The sequence below is a fragment of the Orycteropus afer genome, unplaced genomic scaffold, assembly GCF_000298275.1.
Source record: "Orycteropus afer afer isolate SDZICR_OR568_19922 unplaced genomic scaffold, OryAfe1.0 scaffold00519, whole genome shotgun sequence".
In the NCBI taxonomy this organism is placed as follows: Eukaryota; Metazoa; Chordata; class Mammalia; order Tubulidentata; family Orycteropodidae; genus Orycteropus; species Orycteropus afer.
In genome coordinates, this window is record NW_006922106.1 from 798,756 (window position 1) to 817,014 (window position 18,259).

An 18,259-nucleotide genomic window follows, 5' to 3' on the forward strand; every position below is an offset into this window, starting at 1 on the left:
AACAATTTTGAAGCAGAATAAAATGGGAAGAATCGGCCTCCTAATTTGAAGACTTACTGTGTAGCTACGGTAATCAAGGCCGTGTGGTATTGGCAGAAGTGTAGGCGTACAGATCAATAGCACAGAGTAGAGAACTCAGAAATCAACCCTCACAAACTGTTCAACTGATTTTATTTACTGAGGCACAAATATGCTAGAGAATTTGGACATCTATAGGTTGGGCAGTCGACTTCCGTAGTGATACCACCTTGGAAACCCAAGGAGGGGTCGCTAGGAGTCGAATCTGACTTGATGGCAGTGCGTTTGAGGCAAAAAACAAACAAACAACAGAAACAGAACCTCAATCTAAGTCTCACACTACACAGAACTTAAGATGGATCATGAATTTCACAGTATAGAACTTTTAGTGAAAAACATAGAAAATTTTCAAATTTTTGCTCTGTGAAAGACCCTATTGAAAGGATGAAAAAAAAAAAGCTACAGAGTGGGAGAAAATATTTACAAATCTTTTATCCAATAAAAAGAACTAGTATCTAGAAGATATACAGAATTCTGAAAAGAGTAAGAGCAAACAAGCAAACACAATCCATTTAGAATTTGGGCAAGAGATATGAAGAGACATGATGATCACAGGAAAAGATATTCAACATCATTAGCTAGTACATAAATACAAAATAAACTACTTTCACCTATCAAAATGGACAAAATGAACGATAGTGACAACATTAAGTGCTGGTGAGGATATGGAGAGATTGGATCACTTGTACATTGCTGGTGGGCCTGTAAATGGTACAGCCGCTCTGGAAAACAGTTTGGAAGCATGTTAAAAAACCACACATGTAGCTACCACAGGCCCCAACACTCACACCCCTGGGCATTTGTCCCAGAGAAATGAAAACTTATGTTTACACCACAACCTGTACCTGGATGTTTATAGCAGCTCTAGTCATAATAGCCCCAGACTGGAAACAGCTCAGATGGTCTCCACCAGGTGTCTACTTAAACAGACTCGGCTGTCTGTACCATGGAACACAGAGTAGTGAAAGAGAGAACTGTTGGCATGCCTAACAGCTGGGATGGATCACAAGAAAATTATGCTAAGTGAAAAAGCCAGTCCTAAGAGGTGATAGGCTGTCTGATTTCTATTTATATGCAGCTCTTGAAATGACAAAATGGAAATGGAGGGCAGCCCAGTGGTTGCCAGGAGTTAAGAAGGGGGTGGGGCAGAAGGGAAGGGAGTGGTTATAAAAGGGTCCAAGAGGGATCCTTGTGATGAAAGTCTGTGCTTTGACTGGATCAGTATCACTATTATTGTAATCTTGCCCCACTGTTGGGGGCATTTGGGTAACGGTAGGTGGGATCTCTCTATTATTTCTTACAACTCCATGTCCGTCTATAGTAATCTCAAAGTAAAATGTTTCATTTTTAAAAAAGTCAAGATTTTTATAGGCTGCTGACTGATTCTGTATTGCATGTAAAATACTTTTTGGTTAATATTTATAACAACTCATTATATACCAAAGTCATTATTTAAATGAATGTAGTTATGCTAATAAATATTTTAGAATTTTATTAATGAAAAGATTATCAAGAATTACCCTTAAATTAGGTCAATCACACATAAGCTCCTTCCTTTTGTAAGTGGAAATTGGGGACGAGTGTTTTGGGTCAGGATTGGGCATGGGTGTGGACATTGGGCAGGGTTCAGGCCTGGCTAGTCTCTCCCAGACCAGGCTTGTATTTTGGTGAGCTTGTTGGAAAGCATACTGGGAAGTTCCTTTGACTTTGAGACCTTTGCTGGCCTGTCCTTGGTCTTCTGACTCAGGCCACAGTGAGCGCTGGGCTGTGTAGAGTCTTGCTTGTCAGAGAACTACAAGATGTATCCAGCTTTGTTGCAGCAAGAGGAGGGGTCTCCTGGCCTGACAGGTTAAACTTCTGAGCAGGGGAGAATTTTTTCTTTTAAACTTGTTTTGTAGCAGTCTGTTTGCTAAAGCAAAATTTATTTATAGACTTTACTCTGAAAACAGAAAACAGTGGTGTCTTTTACTCTAGTATTACAGTCTTTTCTTGAAAAGAAGCCCCCCCCCCGAGCCATAAGTTCAAAGACATCTTATTTATAAAACTCTGGTATTTATTGGACTTAGAATTTTCTTGGGTAGTTTATCGAAAAGATCCTGGAATTTTGGGCTGCCGACCAGGTACTTCACCTTGCCGAGGCTCACGGTCCTCTTTTGTATAATGAGTGCTGCAGAGGCAACACATGGATGAAACACATACGTATGCTCATTTAATCTCTATTTGTTACTCTCCAAAAACTTACATGACACGTAAAAACAATACAAGATGAGTGTGTTGTCATTGCTGTACATGAATCCAATTCCATACACGTTATTTGAGCATCTGTTACACACAAGGGGCTGGGCTTGGCCCACGTGGAATTCACAGTGAGACACAGTAGTGACAGTAGAGGCTGAACTGTGTTGAGTGTTAAAATAGACATATAAACAAAGTGCCCTGGGAGGGGAACAAGGAGGACAGAGCAGGGCATTCTGGGATCCGAGATTTGGTTGGCCCCCACGAGAAAGGGAGCAAGTTTAGCGAGGCTGTGTTTAAGTCAGGAGCATGCATCCCAAATAAAGCCAGCTCGTTTGAATCCCAATACACATTCTACCAAGGCCACCAAAATATAACCTTGGTCTGGGCGTGAACTCTGCCTAATGTCCATACCTATATGTCCAACCCCAACCCAAAACAGTTCTGCTCTGGCTGTGTGGCCTTGGGCAAGCTACTTCCTCTCTCACTGCCTTTGTTTCTTCATTTGTAATATGGGGGGGGCAGTAGTAGTACCTCCTCCCTAGAGTGGCAGGGAGGCTGAGATGATGTGGGAGGCATGTAGCACAGTGGCTGGCTTGGCTTGAACTGTTTGTATTTCTAGTACAGGCTGTGTTTGAAAATGTTTGGAAATACTCTCACACTGCTGTTGAGTTAGGGGTGTCAACTGTTCCATTACCAAGAAGTAAGACACAGGATCCAAACAGCTTTAGACCAAAAATCAGCTATATTAAGTGATAAGAGCTGGCTTGGTGGCCATGGATTAGGTGGGTGTCCAGGGCTGTCTTGTCTTTTGTCCCAGAGCTGAACACACTCACCAAAGGCAGCCCTAGGCAACTGTAGCCTCCACATCCGGGACAGGGGCCACAAAGGCAAACTTGTCATGGGGTGAGGAGACAGATTCCAGGGAGTCCAGAGCAGTAAAGGGGAGCATGCCCTCTCCCTTACCCAAAGACTACCGAGAGTGAGTGGTCAAGACGAGGCCCTTGCCTCTCGTCTGGAGAGTGCCCCAAGGATGACTTCAGTGGAATCTGAGGGCAGAGGAAGGAAGTTTTACCCCCAACACAAACTTTTGCACAAATTTAAATGGTGGTGCTTTTTCTTGATTATAGTGAAAGCCATTTAGAGTGTGGTTAGAAACAGGTGAATTTGTAGTTAACTTTTAGGCAGTGTGCTTGCTCTGTTATATAGATGATTACATTTTTCTACCTCTGAATAGGTTCCTGGAGTATGTAGGAGGTGAGGGAGGAGCTGTGGGTCAGGTCAAGATAGTTGTGGTATAAGTTGGGGAAGTTGAGATGGGGCAACTGCAAAGGTTACCCAGGTAGTATTGACACTCACCTTTCCCACTTCCTAAGTGCTTATGCCTTCACTGATTGAACCTTCTGAACAATTAAGGAAGGCACACTTAGCATCACCAATTTTGAGACAAGAAGACTCAAACTCCTCATGATTGTATGGCTTGTCTGAGGGCTCACAGCCAGGGAGTGGTAGAGTCAGGATTTTACACCAGAGTTCTTTCTTTTAACCACTATGCTGATTTGCATCCCTAATCCCTGGTTAGGGAGATGCATTCTGAAGTCTTCTAATGAAGTGTACATAATCCAAGTCTAGGCACCACATAGAGCTGGAGAGAGGCAGCCCCTACGTCTCTTGACTTAAAACAACCACTGTTCCATCCTCTAGCTTCTATTAGATAAACAAAAAACCACCTGATCCTCTCTGTGTGCCTGAAATGCCTTATTTCAGGAAAGGTATCAACTGAACCAGAGAGAAACATGTGGGTAGCAATGTAGAGACTTTCAGATAAGCCTCTGCTGAGCTTCCCCTTCTCATACCATCAACACAGAGAACTTTATTACAGTTGTTCAAGACTTATGTGAGTGTTGAAGCAGATTATCATCTTACTCCTGCCCAAACTTTAAAGTTATCTTCTATTTCCAATGGCAATGGTTTATTGACAAAGAGTTCTATGTCCTCTAATGAGGCCCAAGTGCACGAGTTGGTTCTGCAGTAGATGGTATTTCCTCAGAAACGTTATGGTAGTGAACATGTGGAGAAATTGGAGCCCTTGGGTTTTGCTGGTGGGAATGTAAAATGGTGCAGCCACTGTGGAAAACAATGTGGCAGTTACTTAAAAAGTCAAGCATAGAGTTGCCATATGACCCAGCATTTCACTCCTAGGTATAGACCTGAGAGACTTGAAAGCAGGGACTCAGACAGAAACATGTACACCACTGTTCATTGCATCATTCTGCACAATAGACGACAGGTGGGACCACCCCAAGTGCTCATCAAGCAATAAGCAAAATGTGGTACATATGTACAAGGCAGCATTATTCAGCCATAAAGAGAAATGAAGTCCCGTTACATGCTATGACCTGGATGAAGCTTGAAAACATGCTACATGAGAGAAGCCACACACAAAACGATAAGTATTGTATGATACTATATATATGAAATATCAATAATAGGTCAGTCCATCCAGACAAAAGAAGATTAGTGATTACCAGGGCATGGGGTGAGGGATGAAGCACAGTGTGTGTGTGTGTGAGAGAGAGAGAGATGGTAAAAAAAATCAATTATTTTTGATGATGATGTTGATGCTGTTGAAGGCAAACAGCAAAAGAACTAAGAATAAAAAGTTCAATTAGCAGAGACTGGGAAGAAGGACGGAGTTTGAGAAAATTTTTCTCATCTTATAAAATAGGTTGTCAATAAACCCAAAAAAGCAAACCCACTGCCACCTGATTCTGATGCATAGTGACTCTATAGGACAGAGTAGAACTGCCCCATAGGGTTTCCAAGGCTGTCAATCTTTATGGAAGCAGACTGCCTCATTCTCCTCCAGAGCAGCTGGTGGGTTCAACCTGCCAACCTTTTGGTTAACAGCCCAATGCTTTGACCACTGTGCCACCAGAGCTCCTTAGGAGGTCAGTAGATACTGTTTGAAGTTGAGAAATCAAGAAATGGAAGTATAACCGTATTTATAGTTATGGAGGCAGTCTTCAGAAGATTAAAAAATAGATGTGGTTAGAAGTAGGTGTCACTGGGAAGTGAAGCTCTGGGAGGGAGCGGCAGGGAGACTTTTGCTTTGTCCCATGTTGAGTTTTTTATTGCCATGTATGCACGTATTACTTTGTAATTTTTTAAATGATAAGCTTTATTTTTTAGAGCAATTTTGGGTACAGAATATTGAGCAGATATACAGAGTTTCTATATATCCCCCTCACACTTTCTCTTATTGACATCTTGCATTCCTTTGGCTGTATTTGTTACTATTGATGATCCAGTATTGATGCATTGTTGCTTACTGGAGTCCATAGTTTTCCGAGGATTCACTGTGTTGTACAGTCCTATGGGTTTCGACAAATGCGTAAAGTCATATGTCCACCATTCCAATACCATGCAGCGTAGTTTCACCACCCTAAAAATGCCCTGTGTTCATCTATTCATCCCTCCCCCGTTCAACTCCTGACAACCACTGATATGTTTACCACCAATATAATTTTGCCTTTTCCAGAATGTCATGTAGTTGGAATCATACAATATGTAACCTTTTCAAGCTGGCTTCTTTCACTTAGCAGTATGTATGCATTTAAGGTTCTTCCGTGTCTTTTTGTAGCTTGATAGCTCATTTCTTTTATTGCTAAATAATATTCTATTGTTTGGATGTACCAAAGTTGTTTATCCATTTATCTATTGAAAAACATCTTGGTTGCTTCCAGTTTTGGGAAATTGTGAATAAAGCTGCTGTAAACATTCATGTGTAGGTTTTGTGTGGATGTAAGTTTTCAACTCATGCGAAACACCTGGAGAGCAACTGCTGGATCATATGGTTAGACTACATTTAGCTTTGTAAGAAACTGACAAGCTGATTTCCAAAGTGTATGTACCATATGCATCCCACCATCAATGAATGAGAGTTCCCGTTGCTTCATATCCTCACCAGCATTTGGTGGTGTCATTTTTGCTGTTGTTGTTGGTTTGTTTTAGCCATTCTAGTAGGTGTGAGGGAGCTCTGGTAGTGAAGTGCCTAAGGCATTTGACTACTAACCAGAAGCCTGGCAGTTCAAACCCACCAGCCACCCCTGGAAGGAAGATTAGGCCATCTACTTCCATAGAGATACTGCCTTGGAAACCCAAGGAGGGGTTGCTCTGAGTTGGAATCGACTCGACGGCAGTGAGTTAGGTTTGGTTTTAATACATACAAAGTGGTATGTCGTTGTTTTTTTTATTTTTCTCACCAGCTTTCTTGAGGTGTAATTGATAATAAACTGCACATATATAAAGGGTTCAATTTGATAAGTTTTGATATATGTGCACACTAGTGAAGGAGCTCTGGTGGCATAGTGCCTAAGGCATTTGACTGCTAAGCAGAAGGCTGGCGGTTCAAATCCACCAGCCACTCCTTGGAAGGAAGATTGGGCAATCTACTTCTGTAGTTATAGCACCTGGAAACCCAAGGAGGGGTTGCTGTGAGTCGGATCTGACTCAACGGCAGTGAGAGAGCACACTGATGAAATTGTCACCACAATTAAGATAATAAACATATCCACCACCCCATCCCTACCCCGAAACAAATCTCCCAGCTTCTTAGTGTAAGTTGTCTGTGTTTCAGGAACATATGGGCTTTCATTCTCTTTGAGATACAGCATCCCATCATTTTTTTTAATTTCAAAGAATATTTTCTTATGGTGATGCAATGGTGTGTTTTGAAGTCTCTTTCTTCGTATTCTTGGGATCTTCTTGTCCATCCCGAGTGAAGCCTGCACAGTTAGTAAGAACCTCTGATGAGTTTTTAAAATGCATTTTGCATAGAGCATGCAGTAGTCAGATTGTAGAATTTGGAACGGGGAATAAAGATGGTGGAAGTCTTGCTCCGACTATCACCACTATTTTCTTTTTAAAAGTTCTGGCCTGTTCTGCGGGCTTTTAGAATGTGTGTACAGCGTCCCTAGTTAGGATTCATGGGCCAGGGCAGAGGATTAATGTTGCTGAAATCAGTCCCCCGATTCAGTAATGCCTGGGCCTTCTCCCATCCAGAACTGCCAGCCCTCTTCCCCTTCCCACCTGGAGCTTCCTTACCCTTTCCTGAGCAGATGGGGTGGCACAGCACAAAAGTAGAAGCCAGGTGAAGTTCCATGGTTCGTGAGGTTTTATGACACCATTACTGCTATAGCTGAGCTGTACTTTGGGCCAAACGTGGGGGTTGCTGTTTGGTTTCAGTGGCCTCTGCTTTGGGAGCATAGCTACCTTTTAATACCATTGTTTTTGTGGGGAAAATATGTTCAGCATTCTAAACAGACAAATGAACTTTTCAGACAGCCTGTTCACAATATTATAATAGTGCTTGACAGAAGGGGTTTGTGTTTAAAATAATGTAGTTTGTCTTAGCCTATGGGCAATCCATTTCTCCAAATCATAGACTCCCTGAAAACGCTAGGGCACATATGTTAGGATTGATTTGATGCCGAATGAGACTTAGAGGGTGCGTGTGTTAGAACTGATCTGGTTAGTTTCATTAGAGGCGTAGGCTGTTTCTTGGGGAATGGGCTGTTCAACTTAATGGCATCTCTCACAGGTCAACAGTGACATGTCCCCGATGCTGATGTTTTGTATTTTAACTAACAGGTTTTCAGGAGGCCTGATATGAGGGTAAGGATGTTTGGCTTCCAGCAGATGGGCCGTCTTGTGCATCTCTGTGCTTTACTGAACACTGAGTCCACTTACTGTTCTTTACCTTCCCACTGGGTTTTATGAGTCCCTCAGATCAATTTGCTCTGCCTGTCATAGCTTTAAGTGTTCACTAGAAATGCTTTATCTGTTACAGTGTGTTTATGTGCAATAAAAGCCAGTGTGCAGGAGGGCACGCACGATGTAAAAATTGTTACCAGTGTGCAATGCTGACTCTTGTGGTATTACAGGAATTCTGCCCAAATGGGCTGCTCTTAGTTGGGCTTATTGTACAATCCATGCTAAAGAATAGAACTGCCCCCCAAAGTGGTCAGTTGATTGCAGCTCATTTTGTGTTTGCATGGTGAACCCCAAAAGCTGAAGGGCTAATCTCAAAGATAAATTTATCAAACTCAGTCCCAGCTAGCAGTTCTTAAAATACAAATGTACCCGTTACAACTAGTGGGTCATATGTTCTCGTCATTATTTTCTTATTCTCCTCGTTTTCCCTCCCTTTATTTCAGAACATTGATAAAGCAAGACAAAGATTGGTAATGTGCATACATTAAACTCTAGTGTCAGACGTGGAAAACTAACCTATTTCCCATTACATGAAAACAATGTGGATCTTGACAGTAGAATCCAACAGCTTCAAGTTTAGAATTTTTAATCTTATTGAAGGCAATGAAATAGGATAAAAGTAAGCAGGTTCAGTCAGTCTCTTGTTGTTCTAGGTGGTTTATCTTGTTTTAATCTTGATTTCACCATATTTTCCCTGGCTCACGGCATCATTTTCTTTCTCTGATCCACATTGTTTAATATTAGCATTTGGCTTTAACACTTGCATGGACTTTGAAATGCTGGGGTTTCTTTTTTGTTGTTGTTTGTTTGGTCATTCATTTTTGGGATTTTAAAATTTTTATCAAAGAATGATTCCATTTTTCTTTGTATTTACAAAATGGAAGTTTCGAAGCCTTGGCTACATTTTACATATGACACTGCCTCAAACGGTAGCAGCACTGACTAGTCAATTCAGTCTGATGGCAAACACGAGAGTGTGGCAGGCGCTGCTGCACGGTACTTCCAGGACTGTAGGAAACGCAGTCATGGAAACACACGTTCCGTGAAATAAAAAGACATTTATGCTAAATTTTAATATTTTCAGCCCCAGAGACTTGACACATCTTTTCATCCTCAGCATTCATATTCTTTATACTTTGAAGTTCCAAAATATAGTTGATTCTGTCAAGAAATTAAATTAGGAACAGTATGATTTTAAAGGCATTGAAACAAGTTTTTAAAAATTTAAATAAGCAAATTTGACCTTGTGGCTGTTTCTTTGAAGCATATTGATACTATAATTAGGAATATTGAATCTGCCATTGCTTTACAAATCACGATGTTTTAATAAATAAGGTACCAGGTATATCTATATAATAATACATATTTGATATATGTATACATATGGCCAGCATGTGATATGTGCATGCACGCACACGTGTGTGTGTCTCTGTGTTGCACACACATATATAATCTGGAATTTTGTTACTACCAGTGTCATTGACCCCTGGGCAGTATAAGAGTTCTTTGGAGAATATGAACATTTTCTGTGTTTAAGATATATGTCTGTGAAGTTGCTGTGTAGTTTGGCTTGGCTTTGCCCTGGCCCTGGTTTCTGTGGTATGCTTTAGTTTCTATGAACACATTATATGGCTGTGACTTGTTTCTTTGCTATATGCTACAATATTGCTTGATTTTAAGAAGATGGTATATTCTTTGAAATCCATGATGTCTGTTTGGTTTTCACCTCGCCCCCCAACACAACACAGAATAGTGCCTCCATTTGAGGCCGAGGATGCATAGATGGCCTACACAGTGTTCCTTAACTCCAAGGGGGAAAGTGTTGTAAGTTGCAAAGCTGTGAAAGGTGTGTCAACTTTTACATGCTTACTGTCTCTTTACGAAAGAAGTTTCTGTCCTTTCACCTGTCTGTTTGCACGTGTCTCTCTCTCTCCTCTTTGCCTTTTCTTGTCCGCACCTGGGGCGTGCAGGAGACTCGGGAAGAGCACAATGGCTACCCTGCTGAAGCTGAAGCTGACCAGGTGGCAAGTGCTGCGTGTTCATCTGTTTGTAGCTCCAGGCCATGTATTTAGAAGCCATTCCATACTAGCATTCCAGATGACGAGCAATTCTTTCCAAAAGCTTTTTCCATGGTAGTAGTGTCCTTGTGTCCAAGTTGGGTAGATTCCATTATGACATTATTTGCAAAAATTGGTTTATCCAACGTTTTACCAACCAGAAACTTGCCCATCTGTGCTGCTAGGTTTCCCCAGAGTCGGTCACTGGTGTTACCACTGATGACCCTCAGTTGGCACTGAAGTGCTTCACACAGATGTGGCGGGGGTGGTCGCATCTGCTGAGGGTGCTCCTTGAGGGTGCACACTTTGCTTTATTCACATTTGCATGGTCCGTGGCCAGCACAGTCCCTGTCATCTAGTAGATGTCTGTGGAGTAAGTCCATAGAGTTTATATTTCCTTATCCGAATAATGTCCATTTATTAAGTAGTCTGGAATGCCCCCTCCTTGCTCAGTACTGCTGGAGACCCTTTTCCTAAAGCTTCTGCAGATGCAAACACAGCACCAGGGCCGTGGGACAGCTCTAGGTGCTCAGAGGGGTCTCTGCCCAACACTACCCAGCCCACCCTCCTTTGGTGACCCTGAAGCCCCTTGAGCCCGGTTTGAAGCCTGCTGCTTTTGGCATGAGGCTGTTACACAAATTATCCACTTGACGGCTCTGATTTGGGGTGTGGAGAGGTGTTCATTGGGGGCTTTCAGTTACTAGCACTAGTGAGGTAGAGTGGCCAGGGGACTTAGGCAGGCTGGAGAGGCCAGGGCCACAAGAGCAGGATTTGGATGATACCGTCAGAGGCAGTCCCTCCGCTGGCAACACTCTGAGCAAAGAAAGCAAGAGGAATGGGTCTGTTTGTGAGACCAAATGTGACTCACGAGGAGACCCCATTCTCTGATCATGTGTACATGGGTTGGATAAATCAAGGGTCAAATCATGTCTTATGCAACATAGTAGTTGCAGGAAATGCTTAATGTAGCCCAAGCGGAATCCCATCTCCTAACACAGCCATACAAAGGGAATCTACTGTACTCATGAAAGTGACACTTGCAAAGCTCCTCTCCTCTCAAGCTCCTGTACTAAAGCCCAATGTATTTCCTCGACAGAATGAACCTTTTATGGGGAAATCTGAAGCGGTACTGTCTTTTTTGGGGGTTTGTTTTATTCTGGTAGGTTTTCATAATCTAAAAAGCATATCCTAAACTCAGTTATTGAGTGAGGGGCTTGTCTCACCAATGCACTCATGCTCATCAAAGTGTACAGGGTTTTCAAGCCAAGCATGACATGACCATTGGAAGAGAAACATTTGCTCTGCAGCCTCTGTCTTGACAGCCTTGTGAATTCTCAGAATGGCCCAGTCACTCCTGTCTCCCATGCACATTTTCTTAGTGACTCCTGGGCTGAGGCTTTAAATTTGCTGTAAAGCTGAAAGTGAATCATTCCCCCTCCCCATTCACTTGAGTAGAACAGCTTGCTTTTGTAAATATGTTTAAAAATAATGCATCCCCATTTATTTTTAAATGCAAGTTACATTAGTGTTAAGGGATTTCAGTCTTTATAATAGATGATCATATTTAGCCACTAAAATAAGCTTTAACAACATAACATTTGAAGTGATTTACAACTCTGATATTGTTTACAATCACTTTCTCACTTTGTAACTGTGATAAAATTAGGCACTCATTCAGGCAATAAATGAAGTCAAGCAGACTTTCAAATTGAGGCGTTTATTAACATTAGTGAGGTTTTATTATTTTGAAAACTGGAAACTTAAAGTCTAAATACTGTTTTCTGCTTCACTGTATAAGAGATAGGTCTTCCCTAAACAGGTGTGAGTATAAAAGTGAACCATAAACGGTCCCCCATGCCCCCTTTAATGTGTTAGCTCCCAAAATATTTTGGCTGAAAAGTCTCTTACAAGCCCACCTGAAGTAAAATTCAAGTTAAACACCCCGGAGGTGAAGGTGAAGTGGACTCCGTGCACTGAATTGCACACCCCGCGCACAGGACGCCGCCTCACCACTGTTCAGCACCGCCTTTGCTGTGTCTGTTCTCACCTTTTCTTTCTTTTCTAAAATTTAGATGAAACCACTATGTGTAGTGTTTTTAAATTGACCTTGAAGTCCCTGTAGGAAAGCATACTGAAATACTTTCAAAACTGGAAAATAATTAACGTTTGTTACAGTGAATTTTCAGTCACTTAGATTAGGATTGTAAAAGGCATCGATTGGCAATATTTGGATCGATTTGAAAAATTGGGCTGGAAGCCTAATGTTGCCTGACCTGCACTAGTGTGCACCCAGGCTAGCAGGTGCTTTCGGAAGAGGCGGTTCCTGAGCAAGGATGGTGGGAAAGGCACATTCCCCAGCACGCTCTTGCGGATTCAGTTGTGTGTGTGACCACGCTAAAGACACCAGGCGAACCTGTGTCCTTGAACCTGGCATTTCCCACACTTTAAGAAGACCTGTTCACGGCTCTTGGGGAAATGGATGTTTTGTGAAACACAGCTGAGGAATTGCTGTCGTTTTGTGTCACCTCATTTTTATTCATGACACATTCTGCCAGAGATGCCAGAAGGTGACTGGGTCACTTGGCAGGTCTCAGGGTGTAGCAGCACCTTGGGATGGGTCCCGAGGCCAAGCTCAGGCCCCTAGCTTTGGAGCTCTAGGTCACCATTGTCTCAGCTCCCCTGAGTTACCCACCAAGGGATTAGCTCACGCTACCCGACCTAGCTCACAAGAGACTGGCTACTGGGCCACAGTGCCTATCTGGCCATTAGAAATGTGGGCACATCGCTTTACAGCCATCTCAGGCATCTTTTTCCTCGTATCCCTGTAGTCAGGAAACCTAATAAGCTGTTAGCAACGTGCTAGGTGCACCTGGAAGCAACACAGAGTGAATTAATTGGCTTGAGATGCCTGATGAGCAAGCCCCTCCCTGAGGTACTGATGGAAAGACTGTCCTCTGCCAGCTGAGCGGCCACGCTGTCAGGGCCTGGCTCAGAGAACACTGACAGTCCCACTCTCCATGCCCCCTTGTGGTACACTTTTTGTGTGCATGCACACAGCTGCAATGCAAGGCTGCAACGTTCCTTGGCGATGTTAGTGGCCTGAGACCTGGATACTTCAATTAGACGTTCCCACGCCGTCTCCTCAGTGTCGCATTACCCAGTAAGCAGAGAAGCGTGGGCTTACTTGTGCTTAGTTACTAATCTGTAATGAACAGTTCTACATGTTTTGTTCACTACAGATCAGCAAGTAAGCACAAGTAAGCCTGTGCTTACCTTGCTTGTTGGGTAATCCATGCCCCAGCTAGCTCAGCACCTGCTTCTAACATTGATTTCGTTTGAACTGGTTTCATGCTCAGAAGGTAACCTTTTTCTGACCTTCTTTCCACATTCTGAAGGCGCCTTAGAGCTGTCTGTGTGGTGTCGTGTCGAGCCATTTCTGTATTAGTCCTTTCTACCTGTGACACTGAAATGTGTTGGAGCAGTTTGCTAGAATATGCAGCATGGTGTCCTGTGGTGCTGAGCTGGGAAGCTGTCTTTAAAGGGCGGGGAGGGGCCGTACATACTGCATGCTTCTGTAGCCTCAGCTAGAGCACAGCACACCGGGATTCAGCCCAGGAAAGGGAGACTGACTCCTGTTTTGTTTTCTTTTTCTTTTTTGCCAGGCCCTAAGGGATGGGAATAAGCTGGCACAGATGGAAGAAGCTCCACTTTTTCCAGGAGAATCAATCAAGGCCATTGGTAAGGTTAATGAGTTCACTTCGTTATGTTGTTGTTGTTCGGTTCTGTTACAACAGAAGAACAAAGCACTGCCCGGTCCTGCACCAGCCTCACAATCCTTCCGTTACAGCCGCTGTGTCAGTCCATCGCGTTGAGGGTCTTCCCCTTTTTCTTTGACCTTCCACTTTACCAAGCATGATATCCTTCTCCAGGGAATGGTCCCTTCTGACAGTGAAGTCTGGCCATTCTCACTTCCAAGGAGCATCCTGGCTATACTTCCAGGACAGATCTGTGAGTTCTGCACTTTAGAGGTCTTTTGCAGCAGATTTGCGTAGTGCAGTACATTGTCTGATTTCTTAACTCCTGAGTTCATGGGTGTTGATTGTGGATAAAGTAATGTGAAATCCTTGACAACTCCAATCTTTTCTCTATTCACTGTGATGCTGCTTTTTGGTCCAGTTGTGAGGATTTTTATTTTCTCTATATGGAGACATAATCCATACTGCAGACTATAGACTTTAATCTTCACCAGTAAGTGCTTCAAGTCATCCTCACTTTCAGCAAGCAAGGTTGTGTCATCTGTATATCGCAGGTTGTTAATGAGTCTTCCTCCAATCCTGATGCCATGCTCTTCTTCATATAGTCCAGCTTCTCGGATTATTTGCTCAGCATACAGATTGAGTAAGTATGGTGAAAGGATATACCCTGGTGAACTCCCTTCCTGATTTTAAACCGTGCAGTATCCCCATGTTCTGTTTGAAGAACAGCCTCCTGGTCTATGTACAGATTGCTCATGAGCACAATTAAGTGTTCTGGAATTTCCATTTTTCTCAATATTATCCATAGTTTGTTATGATTCACAGAGTCAAATGCTTTTGCATAGTCGATAAAACCCAAGTAAACGTTTTTTTCTGATATTCTTTGCTTTGAGCCAAGATCCATCTGACATCAGCAATGATATCCCTCATTCCACGTCCTCTTCTGAATCCATCTTGCATTTCTGGAAGCTCCCTGTCAATAAACTGCTACAACTGTTTCTGAATTATCTTAGGCAGAATTTTACTTACATGTGATGTTAAATAAAGATGTTGTTTGATAATTTCTACATTCTGTGGGATCACCTTTCTTTGGGATGGGCACAAATATGGATTTCTTATGGTCAGTTGGCCAGGTAATTGTCTTCCAATTTCTTGGCATAGATGAGTGAGTACCTCCAATACAGCATCCATTTGTTGAAACATCTCAATGGGTATTCTGTCAATTCTTGGAGCCTTGTTTTTTTTCCAGTTCCTTCAGTGCAGCTTCGACTTCTTCCTTCAGTACCATCACTTCTTAATCCTAGCCCAACTCCAGAAATGAATGAACATTGACCAGTTCTTTTTGATACAGTGACTCTGTGTATTCCTTCCATCTTCTTTTGATGTTTTCTGCATCAGTCAATATTTTGCCCATAGAGTCTTTCGATATTGCGACCCGAGGCTTGCTGAGCATGTTCTTCTCTTTTGGTTTTCTAATTCCAGGTCTTTGCACATTTCATTATAATAATTGACTTTGTCTTGAGCTGCTCTTTGAAATCTTCTGCTCAGCTCTTTTATCTCGTGGTTTCTTCCATTTGCTTTAGCTGTTATTCTCTGTTCAAGGGAAAGTTTTGGAGTCTCATCTGACATCCATTTTGGTCTGTTTTTCCTTTCCTGTCTTTTTAATGACCTTTTGTGTTCTTCATGGATGATGTTCTTGATGTCATCCCACAATTTCTCTGGTTTTCAGTCATTGGTGTTCAGTGTATCAAATCTATTCTTTAGACAGTCTCTAAATTCAGGAGGGATATAATCAAGGTCATATTTTGTCTCTTGTGGACTTGTTTTAATTTTCTTCCACTTCAGCATGGGCTTGCATATGAGCAATTTATGGTCTGTTCCACAGTCAGGTCCTGGCCTTGTTTTGGTGGAAGATAGAAGTTTCTCCATTGCCTCTTGCCACAGACAGAGTCGCTCTGATGCCTGTGTACTCCATCTCGTGAAGTCCACATGTATAGGCATTGTTTATGCTGTTAGAAAAAGATATTTGCAGTGAATAAGTTGCTGGTCTTGCAAAATTATATCATGTGATGCCCGGTATCATTTCTATCACAAGGCCATATTTTCCAGCCGCCGGTCATTCTTCCTTGTTTCCAACTTTCGCATTCCAATCACCAGTCCAGTCACCAGTAATAATCAACACATTTTGATTGCATGTTTGGTCGATTTCAGACTGCAGAAGTTGGTAAAAAAAATCTTCAATTTCTGTATCTATGGCTTTAGCAGTTGGTGCAGAAATTTGAGTTCTAGTAGCATTAAGTAGTCTTCCTTATAGGTGTATGGTTATCATCCTGTCAGTGACAGCATTGTCCTTTAGGATAGATCTTGAAACATTTTTTTGTGATGATGAATGCCACACCATTCCTCTTCAATTTGTCATTCCCGGCATAGTGGATCATGTGATTGTCTGATTTTAAATGGCCAAAACCAGTCCATTTCAGCTCATTAATGCCTAGGATAGGAGCTCTGATTGCATAGTGCTTAAGGCATTTGACTGCTAACCAGAAGGCTAGCGGTTCAAACCCACCAGCCACTCCTTAGAAGGAAGACTGGGCAATCTACTTCCATAGAGATACCACCTTGAAAACCCAAGGAGGGGTTGCTGTAAGTTGGATTTGACTCGACAGCAGTGAGTAATGCCTAGGATATCGATCTTTCTGCATTCCATTTCATTTTGGGCAACTTCCAATTTTCTGACATCCATACTTCATACATTCCATGTCCTGATTATTAATGGATGTTTGCAGCTGTTTCTTCCCATTTTGAGTGATGCCCTATCAGCAAATAGATGTCCTAAAAGCTTTACTGCATCCACGTCATTAAGGTCTCCTCTACTTTGAGGGGGCAGCTCTTCCCCGGTCGTATTTCGAGGGCCTTCTGACTTGAGGGGCTCATCTTCTGTCACTATATCAGACAGTGTCTCAGGGCTGTTTATAAAGTTTTCTGGTAATATATCAGACGGTGTTTCCCTGCTATTCATAAGGTTTCCACTGGCCAATTCTTTGAGAAGTGGATGGCCTCTTCCTTCTTCCAAGTGTGTCTTAGTCTAAAAGCTCTGCTGAAACCTGTCTACCGTGGATAACCCTGCTGGTATTTGAAATACTGATGGCGTAGCCTCCAGCCTCACAGCAACACACAAGCCACCACAGTGCGACAAACTGCCAGATAAGTAGTGGCACTTTGCTTATAGAGATCTACAAAATGAAGTGGCACTTTACTGGCGAGCACAGGTGATGCTGTGTTGGTGATGTACATCCTGGCAATCAACTGGCCAATTTCATTAGGAAAAATGGACTGGGTCCATTGATCCTTCTCAGTGTTTTCATGGTCCTATGAGCTAGGAGATTGTATGGGCGGGCCGTGGGTTATGAACATCGAACTTTAAGTAACTCCTATTTGCCCTTTAAACCAGTTCTATCATGGCTGACGCAGTGAAAGAGGAACAGATCCAGAGCTTTCCCAAAATGGGAAAAATTCTAGATTATTGGCAGGACTGTAGGAGAGGGCCACACATTCACAGCTGTGTGATTGGCCCTCATGTTTGAATGGGGCAGTGCTGCTTCAGAGTGTGCTCATATTTCTAGGGGAAGAGATTTGGTTGTTATGCAGCACATATACTGCCCTTCTTCTGCAAGAGGGAGGTTAAGCCTCTAGCAAGGCTTTGACCTGTAAGTTTTCCCATTCTGGCTATCTCTCTGGTTCACTGTAACTCCACATATTCAAATCTGTTCCAGTGCTGCTTCCTCAGCCATGACTCAACTGGGCAGAGTTGCTTCAAAGCCCTGACACGTTCTTAAATAGCTAGGAACGGGTCTGGTTTTTAACCTAAGCACTGTCTATGTAGGGTTCCCTTATACTCCAATTGGACTTTAGGTGTCATTAGCAACAGAAGACATACCTGCGTTTTCCTAATGAGGCATTCACTTTAATGTCAATTCACTGATTCCTTGCTATCCTTCACTATAAGGAAAATGTATCCATAGAAAATCCATACCAGATTTTAATAACATTTTAAGAACTTGGCAAATAAATTTTAGATTCAAAACAACTGGTTTTGATACAAGAAAAGGGCATATGTTGTCATACTGAATTCTCAGGGTGAGGGCATGAGGGCTCCCACGTCCACTCCTGGTGGATTGTCAGGTGTCTTGTTGTTGTTGTTGTTGTTAAGTGCCATCGAGTCGTTTCCGACTCATAGCGACCCCACGCACAGCAGAACGAAACACTGCCCGAACCCGCGCCAGCCCCACAATCCCTGCTATACTTGAGCCCATCATCGCAGCCACCGTGTCAATCCATCTCGTTGAAGGCCTCCCCCTC

General features: G+C 42.6%; 1 protein-coding gene across 1 annotated transcript in view; it reads left to right on the forward strand.

The window, feature by feature from the left end:
- The window catches only part of MTMR1 (myotubularin related protein 1), a 72,552-nt gene that overhangs the window by 7,331 nt on the left and 46,962 nt on the right, over positions 1-18,259 (forward strand). Inside the window, exons 3-4 of the mRNA XM_042782924.1 lie at positions 10,059-10,109; positions 13,808-13,883. Coding sequence (XP_042638858.1) covers positions 10,059-10,109; positions 13,808-13,883 — 127 coding nt within the window. The remainder of the gene's footprint in view (positions 1-10,058; positions 10,110-13,807; positions 13,884-18,259) is intronic.